Source organism: Lissotriton helveticus, chromosome 3_2 (genome assembly GCF_964261635.1).
Source record: "Lissotriton helveticus chromosome 3_2, aLisHel1.1, whole genome shotgun sequence".
NCBI classification, from domain to species: Eukaryota; Metazoa; Chordata; class Amphibia; order Caudata; family Salamandridae; genus Lissotriton; species Lissotriton helveticus.
Genome location: NC_136062.1, coordinates 277218261 through 277232737, shown reverse-complemented (window position 1 = coordinate 277232737; position 14477 = coordinate 277218261). Strand labels below are relative to the sequence as shown.

Below are 14477 nucleotides of genomic sequence, written 5' to 3'. Positions count from 1 at the left end.
GGGGGTGCACATGGGGCGTACCTATGGTACCCCCAGTATTTTCATGCACAAAGCGGCAGGCACCGCGCGGTGCCTGCCGCTTTGTGCATGTAAATGTTACACATGCACTTTTAACATTGCGGCGGGTGCTGCTTGAAGCAGCACCCGCCGCAATGTTAAATATCCAGGATGTGACCGCCAGGGTGGCGGTCACATCCTAATTTGCACGGAGGGACCGCCGCAGCCCATGCGGACGGTCCCTCCACCTCTGGGATGGCGGACGGACGCAAGTCCGTCCGCCATCCTAATCGGCCCCTAAGTCTTTTGCGCTAATTCCACTATTCCTTCATTACTTAAAATAAACCTGAAGGAAAGCTTACCCGTGACAGTCTAAGGCAGGAGGTCGATCGACCGTATGTGGACACTCTCACATCGGGCGGGGGTTATTATTTCGCCTAAAGAACAAATATATAAAATAATGAAGACTAAGTAGGACAGCCTTACGGGTACTCCACTAATGCATTATGAGGAAGATTTAACATACCTTGCACTCTTCAATAGTGCTTGATCAATTTCAATAATTGTCATATATACTGGTGTCCGACCGATAATGGGTTAACGTGCAAAATCTGGCATAACTCTCATCAGTGTCTCTGCAATGTAATATAGGAGGATTGTAAATTACCTACTCACTGGGAGCCAAATATATTCCACAGGGAACAATAAAGAACACATACCTTTTAATTGGACAAGATTCCTCACATTCAATGTGGAATTACACCCCTCACAGAAGATCTTGTTCAAAGAGGGACTCAACCTGAAATGAATTAAAATATATATCGACCAACAGGCGCGATATAAAGGACCTCCAAGACAGTTTTAAATTTGAAATAGAGCCCTACCTTCCTTTTGCCAGTGCTCCACTCTAACAGCTCTTAACATTCGTAGAAGCAATCCTTTAATCAATGGGAATTTTTAAAGAGGCAAGATGTTTCCATGTATACAAACATCAAAAACGGGCTGGAACCTGCAATAAGTTAAAGGTATTGTTGGACCAAAAACGCAATAAAAAACGTCTCAAAACCTTTTAGGAGAATAGCTGGTTGGGAACACAGTCCTACCTGTCTCACAAGCGGCGCTACCTTCATTGGACTCCCAGTGTGTGTGGAGCAGAAAGCACGCCACACCCGGAAGTGAACTCACTGATTGACCTCATCATGGAGGTAGAAGAAAGACTATAGACTTCGAGTAGTTCTTAGTGAAAGCCTTAATGCAGAGTACAATACAATGTATTGGCCACTCAAGGCGATGTCGTTAGTTGTGGTAAATATTTAATCGTAAAAATAGTAAAAATAGGGAGCCCGACAAAATTTGAAAAAAGGTTGTAAAGAATTTGAAAAGGCTGGTCGCGAACCAATAAAGTGCCGTATGTACATCGGATAGCATTAATGCGGTATGCCACAGAATAACTATTGTATTGTTCTGAGAATATCAGTGTGAATACATAATTTCTATATCATGTTATTATGCCATTCCCAGATAGCCCACGAATTTAATGGGAATATGCACAGCAAAGCAGGAAGGTCACATGCACAATTAGCAGAAAACAACAAAAACATTTAGGATTACAAACAAACATCATAATTGAGACACAACAAATATATTTACACTGAACAATTCATTAGTTGTCAAACTAGACAAATGTGTACTATAAACATACTGAGAATTTACTTTACCTCAACAATTCCATGATATTCGGTTTGAGACGTTTGGTCATATTTTAGGATATATATATCCATACCTGCTAGACTGATACCCCGGGCGGTTAGAGAGAAGGAAGGAAGGATTACAGGTCTAACAGTGGTACCTGCTTCCTAATCTCCTCCTGTTCATTAAGCCCCTGATGTATGGTATCCAGAGAGAAGATCCATCTAAGCTTTCCTTGTAATGAACGAATAGTGGAATTTGCGCAACAGACTTATTGTGTCCTTGATTGTTCCAGGTATTACCAAGCCTTTGTGATATTGCCCTTCCCTCTATTGTCCTGATGAACACTCGCACGGCCGAGGTGTAATCTACCCGTCGGGCCACTAGACGAGTCGAAACTTCAACACCCTATCCATGACCTCACCCGGACCTTGACCCCTCTCTTCCCCCCCATAATCCTGACGTGCTTATTTTGGAACCTATGTCCATTTTTGCATTGATCAAATTATAAAGAAAAGTATTAAGGCTGGGTGTTTACTGAGACGCTATTTTTCAAAACCGTCCGTTTTTCATTGTAAAGACTGTTACTGTATTTGTTGTCGCAATTTTTTCTGATTCTTTCTCTTACTTTTCTAAAAACACTTATATGATTCCTTATCACGCCTGCTTTTGCACATCCTCTCTTGGGGCATAATCACCATTGGCCAAGCTGTTGTATTAATGTATTGAATGTGACACTTGGAAACTGTTTTTATGAATTCAAAATATCCATTGAATTAGCAATGAATTAAATTGCCTGGTAATAAATAAGTCTGTTGCTGTTTTGTTTGTTTGCTGTACCATATGTAAGATTCATCTCATTGAGCTGTAGAATTATGATATGCTCTAAATAATTTTGACTCAGTAACTATGTATTGACTCATGCTATGCTTTATTGATGGTAAGAACCCTCAGCAACATTACAGCACTGCCTTGAGAGGATGCACTGTGGCTACGCCAAAACAAAGGTCCTGGGGTCCCAGTCTCCATATATCCCACTGCTGTTCAGTATGTTAGCGTCAAGGTTGGGCATCATCTGATTCTGCCTCTGCGAAGGGGGAAATTATTGCATTCAATTCCTGAGATAAAGCTAAGTTTCGCTATCAACCTTTTGCCCTCCATGTGCAGTAGGGATCTCACATTCTGACCGCTTCAGCACCTCTGACGTTCACTTGGCGAAGCTCGACCCCACCTCCACCCCCCCATCACCTTCCAGTTCATTGCTGTATGATTTTACTAGTGAGTCGTAGGTCTAGTGTTACTGATCACCTCTCTTTCTGTGGCTCTGGTATAAAGCATACTATTCCTTCCTAAGATGGCTCTAGACTTGGCCAACTTCATACCATGTGATGAAAACTGCCATCTGTTTCCATGCATCTGTGGCAGTGTGCCCTGCGTAGAACTTGTTGATGTTCTGTTAAAATATCCGCTTGAAGTCAGCGTTCATCCAGATGTGGTGAGGTAATCAACAGTTGCCCCAATCAACATTGACTTATTAAAAACTATAAGCTGCAGAATACAGATCAGCAAAAATTCACAATTTATCCAAAACATAGTAAAAGGTTTTTTTTAAAAAGCCCTATATCTATATTTGGTCAATTTACACGATTTACAAGCATCGAAAAATGGACAACATTTGGTACCCGTAGATAACGTTGCTTGCAGAGTTTTCAGATAAAACTGAGAATGGGTTCATTGCTGTTTCAGAATGCTTTGCCTATCAATATGTTTTTTTATTTATACGGAACCTTGAAGTAAATAGGCACATTTCATGAACGGTAACACCCTAGTAGCTACAAATAAGGTCAGTGAACAGTTCTATCTTGTATCACAGTGGCATAAAAGCAAAGATATCGGTGAGAGGAATCAACTTTCACTAGACAACTAGGTAATAACCTAAATGTAACATTATGACACCCGGCAGAGGTATACTAAAGGTAGGCTTACAGGCAGTTGCATAGGGCTTGTCATAATCCTTTCATAAGAACCCATTCTGTTTCTCTTTCCAGATTTGGGACAGATTGCCTCATCTGAAAGCCGTTGTTCAGTACAAAGGTTCACTGACGGAGAAACATCCCAATTTGTATACGGTATGTACAGATGCTCCGCCATGCTGTGAATGCAGTCTTGGCGTGGGGCTGCTTTGCGGATTCAGAAAAATGCCTGGCACCTAAGATCTTTCAGTCATGGCTGGACTGGGGAGCCAGAAGCAGCCTTGTCAAAAATGCCTAAACAGCCCCGCTCCCTTAGGCTTCTTGTGCAATCTTTCCATCCATCCATCGTCTGTCAATCCATCCAATCTCTCTGCTTCTCTCCCCTCTCTCTTCTCCCTCTCGGATTACTTTCTCTAGTCTCTACCTCCCTCTCGTTCTAGCTCTCTTGAAGCCTCCCGGAGCCTGAGAAGCTGTGAGAAGTGACAGAGGCACCCAGAGCGGCCTTGGCCTCCAGCTCACCGGGGAAATACCCGGTGGAGTGAATGGTCAGTCCGACTCGGCTGCAGATCGCCTCTACTGGTCGTTCTGTCGAGAATCATCTACGAATTTTCCAAGGCATAAACATGTCCCTGGATAGTCTGAGCTTGTGATATTGCAGATGTATTGGGTTCGTGTATGCAGTGCTTATACTTCAAAGTTTTTCTTAGGAGCCTTACCCAGGTGCTGCTGAATGCCAGGTTTACAGAACACCGAGGGTGCCAAGTCTTGAATCCACCGCTTGCCTCTTTCTTCCCCCACCTAGAGTTCCTATTTCTTTATCTCACTTTTGCATCTCCTTTTCCATTTCTGGCTTCTGGCTTTGTTACTGCTCTCCGAACATTTTTCTTTCTTCTTTATCTATTTTCTGCATCTCACTCTGCTGCGCTGGCTCAAAGTTTTATGATGATAAATGATTCACAGTTCACAACAAGCAGGGGTAAAGCCACTGCTTAGCAATAGTAAAGCCAATAGATCTGCCAAAGCCTAAAGGTGTGGTGTCTCCTGGGCAAGCTGGTGGATTTTTTAGTATGTTTTAGACTGTGTCAGCAAAAATGTAAAAAGAGAAAAAAATAAAGGATTTATCCACTTAACCCTAGCATGTAATTTTGATAGAATGCACATCGCAAGAAAATATGATTCTTTTTGTCACAAAGAAAAGGTACTTTTGGCTTTTAATTACTCTTACATGATGACATAGTTGAAATACACAAGGAAGAAAAAAATAATAAAGAAGGGAAAGAAAGAAGTATTGGTAGAGTAAAGTGTTAGCCAACCTATCCTAACACCATTGTGCACTTTATTTAGGAGGATTTGTACATGTGATCAGGAAAGAAAACAATATCCCAGAGCCTAATTTAAGACGGCGGTTTCCAGTGCTCGGCACCAGATTTTAATTGTCTACACTGGCACTCATAACAATCTGCCTTATGATGGTACTGTTTCTCTGCTTTCGAGATGAGCACAACAGCAGTTGTTTCTTGATACAAATACCTACCACCCGATACTTTCTTAAAGTTTGGTCGGCTTGACACAATCAGAATTGTCACACTTATACGAGTGTGATGGTTAGTAGTTGTGTTGGTACTGGCATTTGCAGCATGACAAGGGGTAATGGGTTTTGCAAACTGCAGTGCCCTCCTGATGAGGACCCTGGCACTTATTTTTTTTCCTCACAAATTAAGAACTGCGCCATCATAATGCAAGAGGATCAATAGCAGGAATGGCTCATCCATTAGCCTATGCTGGAAGCTTTGGTAGACCCAAAGATCGCACAGATCGGTAGATAGATAGATAGATAGATAGATAGATAGATAGATAGATAGATAGATAGATAGATAGATAGATAGATAGATAGATAGATAGATAGATAGATAGATAGATAGATAGATAGATAGATAGATAGATAGATAGATAGATGCTGCTGTAGTGCCTCTGTGAATATGGTAAGGCCAGAGTTTAAATTAAAAAGGAGCCATTTTGTTTTGTCTCAATACCTTTAGCACTGTTTCACATATCTGTTGGGAACTTTCCAAAATAAAAGCATATTGAAGCTGGGCTACTCGTGCAGATCTGTTACGCTAGGGCCCAAAAAAAAAGAGGACCCTCAAATTTATAATTTTACCTTCCATAGAATCCTTTTGCGTCTTGATACAGAAAAAAAGCTGAATTACACTAAACCTGGCATGTAATTAAAACTTAACTCAAAGAAGTGCCTTTGCTTTGTTTGGTGGAAATCCGTTCTGCAGGTTTGTAAAAATTAGCATTGAAAAAGTGTTTTGTCCATGAACAAAGAGGTTAAATTCTAGAGCAATCTGGAGCATTAATCGAGGAATGTCAGCAAATTTAGGTTTGCACACCTCGGAGTCCAAAAATGAAAAAGAATTTCAAACCTGAATAGATGTGGAAGTTTTTTCTCCAGACTGCCAATTTGGTTTTGTAAAAATCCAAAGCCAGGATTGCAGACCCAAAGCTCGTGGTTTGGTTGGCCGCACAAACAAATATCTGTTGCTGTTGCCATTACAGTACGAACTGCAACCATCCAGAGTCCTGAAAAATAAATTAAAAAGAGCCAAAGGGTGTTCAGGGGTACCATCCCCTGGCCCTCTGGCTCAGGTGATGTGGTCTCAAAATGAATCCCCAAAATCTACATTTCAGCACATCTGTCACTAGCTTTGACACCTTTGTCAAAAATCCAATAAGAAGGCTTACCCAAATAAAAATAGATAGATTAGATAGGTAAACAGTTAGCTAGACAGACAGACAGACAGACAGACAGATAGATAGATAGATAGATAGATAGATAGTACAAATTAAGCAATATGTATATGCATAATAGAAATTATGAATAGTGAAATACTTTGTAGCAAATTGTTAAAATAACATGAGAATAAGAATTTACATCCCAAACTGAAACATAAACAGCTAGACTAGCTACAATAGGTTTTTGATGTAGAAAAGATGTCATTGCTACTTAACATCAGCAAATGTTTTGCTTCTGTAAATACCACTGTGTACATACATCTGTGCACATCATGTTTATCAGAAACCAGGGATTCAAGTAACCTAGAGTCCAATCTCAGTCCGAACTCATCGATGGTGGGCTGTTCCTTAAACACTATTAAAATGTATCATTTTCTGTATTTTAAAGATACTGTCTGGATAGGTCGTAGGAAATGTGTTATATTCATCTAGAAAGTGATCAGGAAGAGAGACAATGCAAAATGTGCCCAAAACAGTCGTAAATTTGTTTTCTAGGACCAATGTCGCTACTTTGGCTGACTCCAAATATAAACTACATGAGACTACTTTATTGATGAGACTCTCAGGACATGTTGAGTAGCACTAAAAGGTGTAAAATTATTTGTGTATAACCCTGCCCACTGCACTGCGGTACGATCACTGATCAATTGACCTTTAGGAGTAAACTCACACACATACACCCATTAATGGGATACATTTCATACAAAAATTGACCAGTCAAATTACAACTCAGAGACTCTGATTTGCTGAAATAATTTTTCTGAATTGATTTTATTACCCTATTATTACATTATAGTGTGATCTGATTTGATGCAGAGATTCACCACCCAAATAAAACAGAATTTGTGGAAGAATATGTGTTGACCAACATGAATATATAATGACTTTTGAATCATTTGAACTTTTTACCACTTTTGTCCAAGACAGCAAACATGAGAGTCCCTTTTGTAATTATTTACACATTGTTTTGTTGAATTTGCCGACTGCCTTAAATTACATCTTGCATTCCCTAATCTCAGTGTGATAAGATATATTATCTTAACATTCAAGTTTCATGTCTTTAATAGTTTTTTTGCTGTAGCCACCATTGAACTCTGCATCAAGAATAACTCCCATTAACAATAGATTTTTTAATGGATCTACATCTCTCTAAGTGTGAAGGAGCCCCAGGACAGATGGCATCTGGTCCTGTGCCCTTTTTACAATTGAGAATAGGGTGCTTTGGCACCTATCATCTGTCACATCCTTCTTAGACTGCAAAATGGTAGAGACCATCTCGCCAAGCAAAGTGTTGGCTACTATAACGCGGTTGCCAGAGCACCTGTCAACTGTACCAGTGCTTCTTCACCTTCATTGAGCTTGATTCACCAATGTAAATTTATAGGTGTATCTTTACTCACGTAAATCTACTCCTGCACCCAAGTGCAAAGCTGCACTCGGAAATAGTGACTGGAAAAAAGTATAGCTTTATACCTATGTGTAGACTTACAAGTCACCACCTGCTTAGTTCGGGGGTGGAGACAGCTAGTAATTCTTCACACGTAGATAAATGTCTCCATCATGATGGGAGAGATTTCCCTTTGGTAAAATATAGGTACATTTATTTAACTTTATTGGTCTTTAAAAAATACTAAAAATATTTTAATACAAATGTGATATATTTATTACAAGCATAAATGAATAACTTGTTACAGCATATTAACTCATTTAATTAAATGTGTATTAAATAATTATTTATTTATTTATTTAAAATATTTATATAGCGCAGCTATCACCTTACAGGCATCCTGGCGCTGAGACTTCGCGGGGAGGAAAGCACGAGAGAGAGGCAGAGCAAAAGGTGGCCATCAAGTTAACCCTTCCGAAACAGCCAAGTTTTGACACGTTTCCTAAAAAGAAGTTCTTCCGTTTGGCGAATGTCCACGGGCAGACTATTCCAGAGTTTAGCAGCAACTCCGAAGGATCTGCCCCCAGCCCTAGCTTTCTTAAATCTAGGCACTTTCACAAGACAAGCCGTAGCAGACCGAAGTGCTCTGGTTGGGGTATACCAGGCAAACTTGGCTTGCAAAGAACTGGGCCCAAGTCCATGCAGGGCTTTGAAAACGAGGCAGAGGTATTTAAAGGACACTCGCTGCCTTAACGGGAGCCAGTGGAGTTCAGCCATCGCCGCTGTGGCCGAAGACCTTCTAGGCCAACCAAGGGCCAGTTTAGCGGCAGCGGACTGAACTCTTTGAAGTCTGTCTAACAGCAGGCCTGGAGCCTCAAGTAACAGAGCGTTACAATAATCAAGGCGACTTAAAATAGTGCACCTGACTATTAAAGCCCGGGCCTGTAAGGGAAGCAGTGGTAAGATCTTACGTAGGGACCGAATGAGGGCAGAACAGGTGGACACCGTTTTCGCAACCTGGGCTTCCATGCTCAATTTGTTGTCCATCATAACACCCAGATTGCGAACAGTGGTGACCGGCTGAGTTTTACCACTGATTCTGGGGGCCAGAAATCAACCGTGAAGGGGCGAGGAATCCGACTTCCAGCACAGAACAGAACCTCAGTTTTGGTGGCATTGAACTGTAATGAGTTGTTATGTAGCCAGCCAGCCGTATCTCGCAGACAATCATGAAAAGACTCCAAAGGAATCGATTCCTCACCCTCCCAAGAGAGGATGAGTTGAGTGTCATCTGCACAATTGATGGCTTTAAGCCTATGAGATTTTATCAACGTAATCAAGGGTTTTAAATACACGTTAAATAAAATCGGGCTGACAGCCGAGCCTTGAGGCACCCCATGAGACATCAGGGAAAAAGCAGATTGAAACGGGGGGAGGGACACTGCCTGCTTCCTATCAAGCAGGAAGGAGCGGAACCACCGCAGGGCATCACCACCCACCCCAGCCTCACTCAGTCTTTCCAGGAGGATCACATGATTTACCGTATCAAATGCGGCAGACAGGTCCAGCAGAATCAGAGCCACTGCCTGACCCCTGTCTGCATGCATTCGAAGGTCCTCCATAGCAGTGAGTAGAGCTGTTTCGGTACCATGGGATGGGCGAAAGCTGAATTGTATTTCGTCCAAAAATGTATGGTGCTCCAGATGTTTGGAAAGACATGAACTCCCCCATCGTTCAGCAATTTTTGCAGGAAACGGTAACAAGGAGATGGGTCTGTAATTCTGTAGACACTCTGGATTTAGGGAGGGTTTTTTAGCAATGGAGATACAAGAGCCTGTTTCCAAGAAGCAGGAACCGTGCCACTAACCAGTGACTGATTGCAGATCCTGCAGAGAATAATGTAATATAGGTTTATAATTTATAAATAATATTTCTTAAATATATGTATATATATCTATATATCTATATATATATATATATATATCTATATATATATATATATATCTATATATATATAGATAGATATATATATATATATAGATATATATATATATATATGAGACAAATCGACCTCCCACTACTCTTGGGTTAAGGAGGAGTTGAGTTTTGTAAATCCTACCAATTCTGGAGTAACACATACTGTCATTCCTCTCAGTAAGGCTGGTGAGGTATTTTTTCGATTGTTGTTTTGCTGTGTTGATAACATTAACTCGAGCACACAGCTAAAGCTGTCTCTGCCACGCCTAAAAATTTACGTCATGGAGTCACAACACAATTAAATTTACCTACTAATGGAAAATCCTGTGACATCAGTAAAATGTTCGAGTGACCATGACCTAAACAATGTTTTTGACTGATTACATTACTTACACACACACTACCTCAAGAGGTCTCTTGAAGCTGGAAAGAAGTTTGAGACAGAGGGAATGTCTCATTTGTGGGCATGCGCAGAAGCTGCATGTGGTAAGAGTATGCAGTGGCGTAGCATGGGGGGGGCATAGGGGCGGTTGCCCCGTGCGCAATACTCTTAGGGGCGCAAAATGTTAAAAGAAAAGTGGAAGGATACTTGCCTGGCCCGGGGCACTGGCAACCCATAGTATGTTTTCCAAGTCACAGTATGTCAGCCAGTGGCAACATTCTTATGATGCTGTGGCTCCCTATATCAGCTCTGTAACGCCACTAACTGCAGGGTCCTCAATCAAAACTAGCGGTGTTCAAGAAGTATAACTGTTAATGTAATTAGTAGCTGCAAACCATCAATAAACACTCATCTGTGTAATTTAACACGCCTCTTTCCTGCAGGGTAGGACTGCATGGCCACTCTGGAGCAATGCTTCATCCTCACACATTCCTACTGCCTAGCTGTCATTCATCTGTACTGAACCTTCATTTTACAAGACTTGTTTGCAGTTTATCTAAGTGCTCCTTTTGTCACCCAGGATGACTTGGATTATCTTGCCCTGTTTTCTAGTGGAAAGAATTCTTGGATTTGGGAAGTGCAATCCCTGATGCGAAGCTGGAAGAGATGGTCAGCTCCCAGAAGCCGAATGAATGCTGCGTGTTAATATACACCTCAGGCACCACCGGGGAGCCGAAAGGAGTGATGCTCAGCCACGACAATGTATGTTCAATGTACGCTTTTAGATACAATGATTAATGAAGGCATCTACCTGGGGGAGATGCTGGATTGAAACAAATGGGTACAGAGACGTATTGCTTGCACTACTGTATGTCATTGTGTGTGCAGTGGTATCAGTGAAGGACTATCTAGCCTGCATGTACCCTGTTTGCTAATATACCCTATGCATTATATTTAATTCTATTGAATACCCAATGTTGTCTGTGTAGAGCTATACAGTCTGTGCAATGGAGTTGATTATATGGAAACATGGGATCCCTGGGCCAGAGACCATAGAAAACTACTGCGTCCGCCCAACTACCTCTTGCATATAGGTCAGGGCAGACAAATCACTAGAGGCAACTAAGAAACAAGGACCATCCCTTCTTAAGGCTCCACCACACCTGATAATCTTCCACCTTCCCTTCACTCCCCTGAATACACAAAAATGTACTATAACCAGAACATTTCATTCAGGGGCAGAAACCACCCCCCCTTGCCTTCAGCTATCCCCACACCCCTCTTGAAGCCACTATCTCCTCTCAAAATAATCTTTCCTGATCCCTGACAAGGTGATGTTGACATTGTTGTTAGAGACACCAAAATGGGTCGAAGTGCATACAAACTTTAATGTGCTAAAGCACATTTTTAAAAACAGTGGTGGTATAAATCAGTAAATTTGTATTCATTATAGTATTACGTGGGATAAACTACTCTTCCGTGAAATTGAATAAGGATATTGCAAGTCACTGAGGAGTTACATATAGAGCAACAAGGCTGAAGGCCGAGTTCCTTTGTAATATCAATGAACTCCTAGTTGCAGCTAAGTGTTCATCTCAAATAAAGGCTTTCGCCGTGTTCACAGTCTCTGGGTGGAAGTAATCTAACGTCACAAGTCAACTGTAATAATATATCACAGTACAGTAGTGATGTGTTTCTCAAATTACCGGTAACCAGTCATTTCAGAACTACACTATAATGGCAATAGTAGAGAGAGGTTTTTATTAGGGGTGAAGGAAATTGTTTTTTCGCAAAGTATACGCAGATCGTTCAAAATTACACCAAAATGTGTGAGATTCACTTGTGGGTGTGTTGCATGAAACTAGTGCTAAGTACTGAGGCAATCCCAAAGTTTAGAAGCGATGCCCTATATCGGAAGGAGACTGGTTTGATGAGAAAATGTTCAAATGTCTCCTCGGAGACATTTTTTGCTCGAACCAATCGCCCAAGTACACAATTATGAAATATGTTGCACCTAAACTTTTATGTACTGAAAATATCACGAATTTTGCAACTTGTGACAGCATGATAGTTTGGCATAGACCTCGTGTTTATACAGGAATCACAGCCTCCCTGTGTCATTGTGTAATAAGGATTTAAAACCATCAAATCAAATCAAGAGCACAGTTATCCTTGTTCCAAAGCAGGGCTTCAGGGGATTGGACCGCACCCATTTTTGGATTAAGGGCTAGAATGAAACAAAGCAAAATACACTTATTCCTTTAGGCTTCCTGTTGCTGAATGGAGACGAATGTTACACTAAAAAGGGGGAATAATAATTAATTTGCAAATGTCAACAGTTTCAGAATAGCAACAATAAAACAATGTCCCCAAATGTCACCTCTATTCTCTTTCCACCTTGAAACGTGTTTTCCAATTTCTAGAAAATCAGAATTTTATTTGAACTCAAAATTTGAGCAGCACCTGTTCCGCTGTCTCTTCCGATGAAAAACTATTTTTGTCTATATGAAGATTTCAGTAAAGACGCCCAGATAGAACTAGGCTAGAAAACCTTAGTTAGAAACAAAATGAAGGATTATTTCTCATCTCAAAGGAAGGAAATCCAAGAATGGTGGATGATTTCGGATGAGGGGTTATTGGAACGGACAGACAAACCAATAAAAAACAAAAGAGAGAAATACTACCATTGACAGTGGGGTGAGTGATGCTGTCACAAATGCTCATTTACAAATGAATAGTTTTCACAGTTTTCGAGGACAGCTAGCTTGAAATCTTTACCAAGGAGGGTAATATATTTTTCCTTGCTGGTAAAATGTTTCAAAAATCATTTACAAACATATATACTCATAGGGGCTAACCAGAAAAAGTGCCTATTAATTCTGGTACAAGCATGAAATAGTTTGTTACCTTCTGGTGTATTTGGTTCTCCTCCACCACAAAAGAATGCAGTTACCATCTCACAAAAAATGCTTTGGTGGTACTCGTTTGTTACAGAGGGACCACTTATATCATAATGATTTGTGTAATGTGAGACACGGGAGTGAAAGACTTGAGAAGCCCAGGGAGAAATCACACTACAACAGCTATAGTGCACTCTTTTAGCCATATCCTTAAATTTTTTGCTCCATTTGTCTTATAGATCACGTGGACAGCAGCTCATGCCAGCAGAGCTGGAAATATGATGCCAGCGGAAGTGCAGCAGGAAACTATAGTCAGCTACCTGCCTCTGAGCCACATCGCCGCTCAGATTTATGACCTCTGGACCGGAATCAAATGGGGAGAACAGGTTTACTTCGCAGATCCAGATGCCCTGAAGGTATGGAGGGGGCAGTATGTGTGTGTGTGCGTGCCTGTTTGTGAGTGCGCACCTGCGTTGGGCCTGTGTGCATGTATGTGTGTATAGTCATTAGAATACACCTGTAGTAATATGACTTGGTGTGATGTTGAATGTCACATGCGGGGCCGGACTGGCCCTAGCCGGCACCAGGCGTTTTCCCGGTGAGCCGGAAGGGTGGGGTCGGTTTTGGAGCAGAGGGGGCCATTTTTTTGTTACTGGGGGCCGGTTTTGCAGCAGTGTTGGAATATTGGCCCCCTGTAACAATTGCAAGCAGCAGCAGTGTTTCCCACCAGCACCCTCCCCAACACAGGCCCAGTCCCACTCAATTGCCAGAGCTGGATTGCGTTCTCAGTTAGGTCGTGGTCACGTGACGCGGGTCTCTGTGACTCCGGTGAATAGGGTGGAAGGTAACGTATCTACACAAATAAATATTGGTGAGTATATTTTGGTGGGTAGGTCAGCCTTTCCAGCCAAATTAATTAATCCAAATACCTTTAACCATAAAAGGTAACAAAGTACAGAGTTTTATTTAGACTGAATCCTCACCTGTGTTTCTGTTGCTAGTCCATGTTAAGTTTTAAATAAGTTTTGAAATCACTTCACTCTAGGCACTGTCTTTGCCATGTAACGTACTTCTTAAAAGTGACATTACATCAATCTATGACCAGTGTATCAACCGACCTCTTTTGTCATCAGTTTATGAGAGGCAGGGTGGTCCCTGGTTTAAGACTCACTCTGGATCAGCGGTTATTAACCTTTTGACTTCTGTGGACTCCCACTGAATCATTAGTGGAATCCGGGGACATCCACTTAGTCATTATTGGAAGCTTGAGACACCGCCTAAGCAATTTCTATGATTTGAACTTCAAAACAATACACAAAAATACAAATACAGGCAAACACCAAACCAATGCTTAAATATTGAAACATTTTGTT

At 41.3% G+C, this 14477-nt stretch overlaps 1 protein-coding gene across 6 annotated transcripts in view; it reads left to right on the top strand.

The window, feature by feature from the left end:
• Positions 1–14477, top strand: part of ACSBG1 (acyl-CoA synthetase bubblegum family member 1) — a 722575-nt gene that overhangs the window by 596047 nt on the left and 112051 nt on the right. For all 6 annotated transcript variants that reach the window (XM_078685209.1, XM_078685211.1, XM_078685213.1 and 3 more), the window contains 3 exons: positions 3735–3815; positions 10817–10966; positions 13344–13520. In XM_078685209.1, coding sequence (XP_078541335.1) covers positions 3735–3815; positions 10817–10966; positions 13344–13520 — 408 coding nt within the window. The remainder of the gene's footprint in view (positions 1–3734; positions 3816–10816; positions 10967–13343; positions 13521–14477) is intronic.